This window comes from Maylandia zebra, linkage group LG6 (genome assembly GCF_041146795.1).
Source record: "Maylandia zebra isolate NMK-2024a linkage group LG6, Mzebra_GT3a, whole genome shotgun sequence".
NCBI lineage: Eukaryota > Metazoa > Chordata > Actinopteri > Cichliformes > Cichlidae > Maylandia > Maylandia zebra.
The window spans coordinates 709,766-716,862 of NC_135172.1; the positions used below are offsets into that span (position 1 = coordinate 709,766).

At 37.9% G+C, this 7,097-nt stretch overlaps 1 protein-coding gene across 3 annotated transcripts; it reads left to right on the forward strand.

Annotated features, from left to right (window-relative positions):
• Nucleotides 1–272: 272 nt before the first annotated feature.
• Nucleotides 273–6,650, forward strand: LOC106675177 (uncharacterized). Of its 3 annotated transcripts, XR_013098800.1 has the most exons (8): nucleotides 273–654; nucleotides 2,291–2,508; nucleotides 2,656–2,814; nucleotides 2,973–3,060; nucleotides 3,256–3,411; nucleotides 5,442–5,613; nucleotides 5,736–5,815; nucleotides 5,920–6,650. XR_013098800.1 is itself a non-coding variant. In XM_076884490.1 (7 exons), exons 2-7 carry the CDS (start codon nucleotides 2,504–2,506, stop codon nucleotides 6,268–6,270), a joined length of 855 nt encoding a protein of 284 aa, XP_076740605.1. In that variant the 5' UTR covers nucleotides 273–654; nucleotides 2,291–2,503; the 3' UTR covers nucleotides 6,271–6,650. The 3 variants fall into 3 exon arrangements, 1 of the variants encoding a protein (XP_076740605.1); XR_013098799.1 differs by having other exon boundaries at nucleotides 2,973–3,411; XM_076884490.1 differs by lacking the exon at nucleotides 3,256–3,411.
• Nucleotides 6,651–7,097: the final 447 nt, after the last annotated feature.

A 7,097-nucleotide genomic window follows, 5' to 3' on the forward strand; every position in this document is an offset into this window, starting at 1 on the left:
TATCTGTACCTTTTTTAGCGTCTGAAAGGTACATACATGTTCCTTAATTGTGAAAAGTACTTATTTGTACCCATTCTTTCAAAAGATAAAGTACAGGTTGATTAAGCTCTTTTTGATTAGGGGTTTTTTGTTTTTTATTCTTTTTGACAGTAATTTATTTGCAACTGTATTGATATAAGCATATATTTTAGTGTTTTTATTTTTTATTATTTTCATTGCTGTTGTTGTTTTTGTATTCCCTGAACCCCCCCCACCCCCCCCCTTATTTTTAAGCTGCTTTAAGAACAATGAATTTATTTGAAAGAAAAAAAAAGTAAAAATGCATTTAAAAATTTTTTTAAGAGAGTGTTTTTTTTTAAAGTATAACTATTTGGGTGAATTGCAAAAAAGCACCCTTACTGAACTCAGAGTGCGAGTTGAGCCCATCCTCACAACATCAAACAAAAAGTAGAAGAAGAAACTCAACGAATAGCTGGTGGATTCTAGAATTTTCTGTAAATGCAGCAGGTGCCATTTTGTTTTATCAACGGAGGGAGATGGATTACGAACTTGCAAGTCCTGGTGTGCTCTGTTCACTTTCAACCGAGGAACTCTTAACAAAAATACAAGAGTGGGGCTTAGATGTCACCGAAGCTGAAGCTCAGCATTTCAGAGGTAAGTTTTATTTAAAGAAAAATGTAGCGTAATTACTAATTATTGGTTTAGCCTAGCTTAACGTATATTAGCAATTTAGCTAGTTTCGGCACTCTCTTAGCTCAAATTATGTCTTTTTACAAACGTTTTTACAAACGTTTCATGTGTAAAGTTGAGGTCACAGTTCTGAAAAATGAAAAATGTGTACACATAGTATTTGTATAAGTTTGAACTTATATATGTGGTTCGGCCACAGTCTATGGGTTCGGTAACCCCTGCGCAGCGGAACGGCGCGAAATTTGATTCCCTGGTAGCTGAATGCAGTTTACCGTTAGTGTATTAATGGTTTAATAAAATCACGTTTTTACATCCATTCCAAGGCCATCAACACACATGGGCGGCTGAATATAACGTTTAAAGGAAATATCTTGACGCCGCACTTGTTTAAAATATAACAAGGGTGTCGCAGCTGAGGTTTGATAGTCGCGTTTTAAGCAATGTGGGACATTGTGGAGGACTATAAATACCTTGGAGTACACATTGACAATAAACTGGACTGGGCTAAAAACACCACAGCACTTTACAGGAAGGGCCAGAGTTGTCTCTATTTTTTGAGGCGACTGAGGTCCTTCAACATCTGCCAGAAAATGCTGAGGATTTTCTATGAGTCTGTGGTGGCCAGTGCGATCCTCTATGCTGTTGCATGCTGGGGGAGCAGGCTGAGGGTCACAGATGCCAACAGACTTAATAAACTGATCCGTAAGGCCAGCAATGTTGTGGGGATGGAGCTGGACTCCCTCAAGGTGGTGTCGGAGAGGCGGATGCTGTCCAAGATAAAGACAATGTTGGATAACACCTCCCACCCACTCCATGACATGTTGGTCAGTCACAGGAGCTCGTTCAGTGAGAGACTGAGATTACCGAAAAGCACCACTGAACGACACAGGAAATCATTCCTGCCTGTGGCCATCTCCCTGTACAACGCATCCACTTAACACACTGTTTGCTGCTACAACTACACATGTTTCTTTTCCAAATATTTATTTATAAGTGACTTATGTATGTATGTATGTATATATATGTATATATTGTACTATTCTTAGTTAGCGTATTGTCTGTCTTGTCTTAATGTTGGTTTAAAATGGAGCACTGTAACAAAAAATAATTTCCCCCAGGGATCAATAAAGTATTCTGATTCTGATTTTCAGCATGTAATCTGAGCTTGTAATACGGTCCTGCGGGTGTTAGCGCTATAAGTAATCGGTCTGAAAGAACAGACGGCAGAAACTGTCGGAAATCTGGAGAAAGGAGTCACCTTAGTAGTGAATATTAACAAATTACAGCATTCTAGTCTTTTTTTTCTTCCAAACTTGAAAGGGCACAAAAGCATGCTCAGACTCTGCTCTCCTGTGTCCAGTAGTCCCAAACAAACATCTAAATTTAAAAATGAAAACTTTGCATATCAAGAGGATTCACTCTAAAGATTTGCTTTATTTTATTTAATTTACTGATTTTTTTAAATGAATATTTCTTTGAACTGAAAGAAGTTGTACAAAAGGTTTTAATGTGTGTGATATATGGTTTTTACCCATGTAAAAATGTGGTGATAAATATCCTTACATTGAATTTAAAGTTTGTACTACCATTTATCTTGCAGACAATGAGGTTGATGGTGACACAGTTGACTGCGGTCTTACTGAGACTATGGTTGCATACCTTTTCCAAGGATCCTTCAAAATGCAGGTTAAATTCAACCAATTTGTGTCAAGGATGAAGGAATCTTCAGTGACGCTGACTCTACAGACTGTCTCTCCAGAAGACTGGCAACCATCTACTTCGTCAACTTCAATAAGATATTTTCTTATTTATAATGAAGTTAGTATGTCTGAAACATACATGTTGGCCGTTATGCACTTTTAGGATTTAGTTAATATGATCATTGTTTCTACAATATGTATTGTTACTGTAGTGTTTTATACTTCAATTCATGCAATAAAAACAAACGCTTAACTGTTTTCACAGCAATGAAAATACTTTGAGACTACCTGCCTCTTTTGAAATTCCAAGATTTCCCAAAAATCTCCAACTAAAACTGGACAACAAAGAACCGTGCCATAAAAATCCAAGGGACAGACACACAATAATCAGAGTTCTATATGAAGCTGTGGCACAGTATACTATGTAAGTTAATCAGGGTAATGTTAGCTTGTTGCTTTAGAAAAAGCTGAATCTGTCATATTGAAAATAAACGCTACATTACTAAGAAACAATAACTGACACTTGATAAAGTTTGTTTGTCAGCAGTTGCTCTAACACTTATGTTTCTTCTGATATTACAGGTATCCCACAAATTCTGAATATGTGCAAGCTGTGAAGACGCTGGTAATGAAGTATCCTTTCCTCAAGGATCGTGAGGGAAATGGTTATGTAAGTTAAATTTAAAATTTGCATAAGGTTCCTTCAAGATTACAAAGTAAAAGTGAAGCTTTTTTCAATCTTGTTTTGTTAGTAAGACAATCTGTAGCCTCTCAGTAGGTTTGTATGAAGTATGTTTACTGATTCTTTGTTGGGTGTATTTTGTGTAGATTGTTTTTACAGTAACTTATGTTTCTGTTCAACAAGCACACATGGCATATGTCTTTGAGACGTAAATTCAAATCAGAGCGGGCACCACTAGTCGACAGTGAGGCAGTGAGGCGTTGTAAGGAGAAGTTTGGTTCTACGAGGAGAGGGCAGCCTAATAAATGTCAATGAACAAGTCAGAGAAATGTTTGTCAGGTTGGTGTGAGGGACATCTTGAGCTATAAAATGTTCTTGCCTCTGTTATTACATCTAAAACTAAGGATTAGGGATGCAACTGTACCCCTTTTTTTTCAAACCGAAACAATACCAATACTTGGATTAGAGCACTTGCTAATACAAAGTACCAGTGCTAATACTTCTACCTCACAAAATATTATTAATTAGAAGGCGCTAAAAGAGGGTGAACTAGATTTTTTTTAAAAAAACATTTTAAATATGACTCCAAAACTAAAATTTCAAGTTAACAATTAAGATTTTATGTGAAATTATTTCAGAGTTTCCATATTTTAAATATTGGTTCATGGTATCGGTTAACTTTAACCGATACGAGTTCTTTGTGATGCACAGATCGTGTCAGCTCTAATTGTATATTTAGTCTTATGTTGGGTTTCTAACTAGCATCCCCAGGCTTCTACCTTTCTACCTATAAAACCCGAGAGCAGTCAAATGGTGGAAGTGGAAGCTAAATTGGCTAGTCATTCATATGTATATTAGGTCGTTACCTAGGAATTCTGGAGGGAGGGGAGTGGGGGTGAGTGATTGAGGGGGTGGGGGAGTGGAGTGTTTCAGTTTGCCATCTTAGGGAGAAATCAACACATGTCCTTTGTATGTCCTTTGTTGCTGACATTTATTGATGAAAACAGTACAAAAAACCAACCATTTGTACACATATTTACAAATAATGATAAAAAGTGAGTGAGTGAGTACATTTCAACATTTTCAGCAATCACTCACAATCCTGGCACTGCCACGGTATCTGTCGTCTGCATTTACCACATGTGTACCTGTAGCAGTGAACACATCGCACAGTGGCCTGATTTTTTTTGCATCTGTGTACTTGGATTTTAGGTCGCAAGCCACCCAAAACTTGCTCCATGCACCACTCAGCAGGCCATTTGTAAATATGTGTACAAATGGTTGGTTTTTTGTACTGTTTTTATCAATAAATGTCAGCAACAAAGGACATACACCCATGTGTGTTGATTTCTCCCTAAGATGGCAAACTGAAACACTCCAAGTTGGTGACTTTTGGAGATTTGTTTCCCTGGATGATTGAGAATGCATCAAGATGAAACACAAAAGGAAGCTCACCGCTTTTGTTGCTGCCATAAATGCCATTAGTTCAGGGAGGTCCATGAACCAATGAACATGCTCCATGCACCACTCAGCAGGCCATTTGTAAATATGTGTACAAATGGTTGGTTTTTTGTACTGTTTTTATCAATAAATGTCAGCAACAAAGGACATACAAAGGACATGTGTTGATTTCTCCCTAAGATGGCAAACTGAAACACTCCACTCCCCCACCCCCTCAATCACTCACCCCCACTCCCCTCCCTCCAGAATTCCTAGGTAACGACCTAATATACATATGAATGACTCCAGCATTTGACTGACTGCTCTCTGGCTTTTAAAGGTAGAAACGCAAAATGATGACTCCGCAGGGGTCTAAGGTACAAAACCAAAATGACTGCTCTCCGGGGGGTCTAAGTCTGTTTTGACTTTCTCTTCTCACTCTTGCTTTCTTTCAAGGGACCATGCGTCCAAGGAGAGGATTTATTATCCATAGACGCCCACTTAAAGGTCTTACAGTGCCAATATCAGAAGATGCAACCAGATACCATGGTGGTTCATAACCGTGTGCAGTAAACGTTTGCTTGGCGGCAGAAAGAAATTGCAAATGGTATGCCTGTGGAGGATGTGTTGAAGAAGTACCCCTTCTTAGGGATGCCTACTGGTGTAAGTCAGAAAGCTGAATTGAACTTGGAAATAGCTGTCACATTTAACATGTTTATAGTAGTAAATTTTATTTGCCCTTGACCTTGTTTTCTTCATCTGTCCCTCTTTCCTTTTTTTGTATGTTCATGTAACTTCTTACAGTATTGTTGTTAAATTCTATAAAAAAAAAAAAATTATGCAGCACCATACATAATTAATATCAACTTTAGATTATTTCATTTTCATACACTGTTATTTTGTACTGAAAATTAATTTTTTACTTGTAGCTGTGCAACGAACTCGGGTGGATCCAACCAACAACGGGTAATGTAAGCCAGCGATTTCGTGAAGGGCTCTCATGTGTTGCAGCAAAGGTGATTGACCTTACACAAGGGAAAACCCCACTCTACCAGCTCTACCTTGATGCAAGAGAGGAGGCTCTCACTGATGACCTACCGGGTATTTGCTTTTTTTTTTTTTTTTTTAACTTCAAGGCTTCCATTTTATATAATTTTTATAGGTAACTGGAAATGCCAGATAAAATGCATGGGTGATCTTGTGTTTTGTTGTTTTTTTGGCAGATCTTGACACAAGGGCTGCACTTTTATTCCTGCCATACGTCTTCAAGGAGAAACTGGATCTCTTTGTCATACTTGGAGAGGTGTGTGTATTAAAATATTTAGTCTATATAAAAGGAAAACAAATGTATCTTTTGTTAAGAGACTAATATACTGCTTTCCTCTACCTTCTCTTTTGACTTCAAAGGTTCATCCTAAAACCCCCTATCCAACTGTTCAGCTACTTCATGAAGACTGGAAACCAGTGTTCTCCAGAAGCGCTCCAAACATTGTGAAGTTGGATGGCAGTGAAGTGTGCAGAAGCTCGTGTATTTTTGAAGGAATCATCTCTTCTTTCTGCTTGTATTTTGTCTTCAACCTTGCTTATCCAAAACATCTGAAGAACACCCTGATTTTTCTCCAAAAGTACATTGTGAAAATAGATGAGGGTGAGGACCAGCCTCTGCCAATCACAGTCACCAGACAAATAAATCCACCATGTATTGACCACCATGCCTCAGCCATATCAGTGCTCCAAATGTGGCAGAAGAACCTTTAGTTTGACAAAGCTTATGCAGCACATAGGACTTATTCATTCCCATGATGCCAATTTTGATATAACCTGTGGACTCAGTGACTGCTGTTCTTCCTTCAAAAAATATGAATCTTTCAGACGACATGTGTATAGGAAACACAGAGAACAGGTGTTGTGTTAATATTGACACAATGTGGGTCTTTTGTGGAAAAATTCTCATTCCTCTGTTATATGACAACCATTTTCATTCATACAGTGTTAGAGTTGATAGTGAATGGACGTTGCTAAAACCTGGACAGGAAATTGATGTTGCAGCTTATGACACATACTCTGTTGATAACAGTTTGTATGTAACAGTTAAGCAATGTATTTAAGAAGGTAATAAATGTGACAAGTATTTTTGACTTTGTATCTTCAATTTTTCAAATCTTGAGAGGAAAAATATAGGAAATCTGTGTGTAGATACTGAACCTTTAGAAAGACATTTTTGTACTCCTTTTAAGGGTTCTTTTTTGTACTTTATACTAAGGGTACAATTTTGCCCTTTAACGTACAGGTTTGACGTGTAAAAGGTACAAATTACAAGGGTACAAATCAGTACCCACAGTTTAGGGTACAGAACGGTACCTTAGAGGGTACCACCCCAGTGACAAGCCATTGTACCCCTATAGGTACATTTCTGTACTTTAATTTCTGAGTGTGCAGGCAGGAGGCTGAGGAGCATTAAATGCAAAACCACCAGACTGAGAAACAGCTTCACTCCAGAAGCTGTTAGACTTCTTAGTGCATAATGTACAAGAACTCTTATTGTAGCACCTTAATCACTACTGACACTTACTGACACCATCACT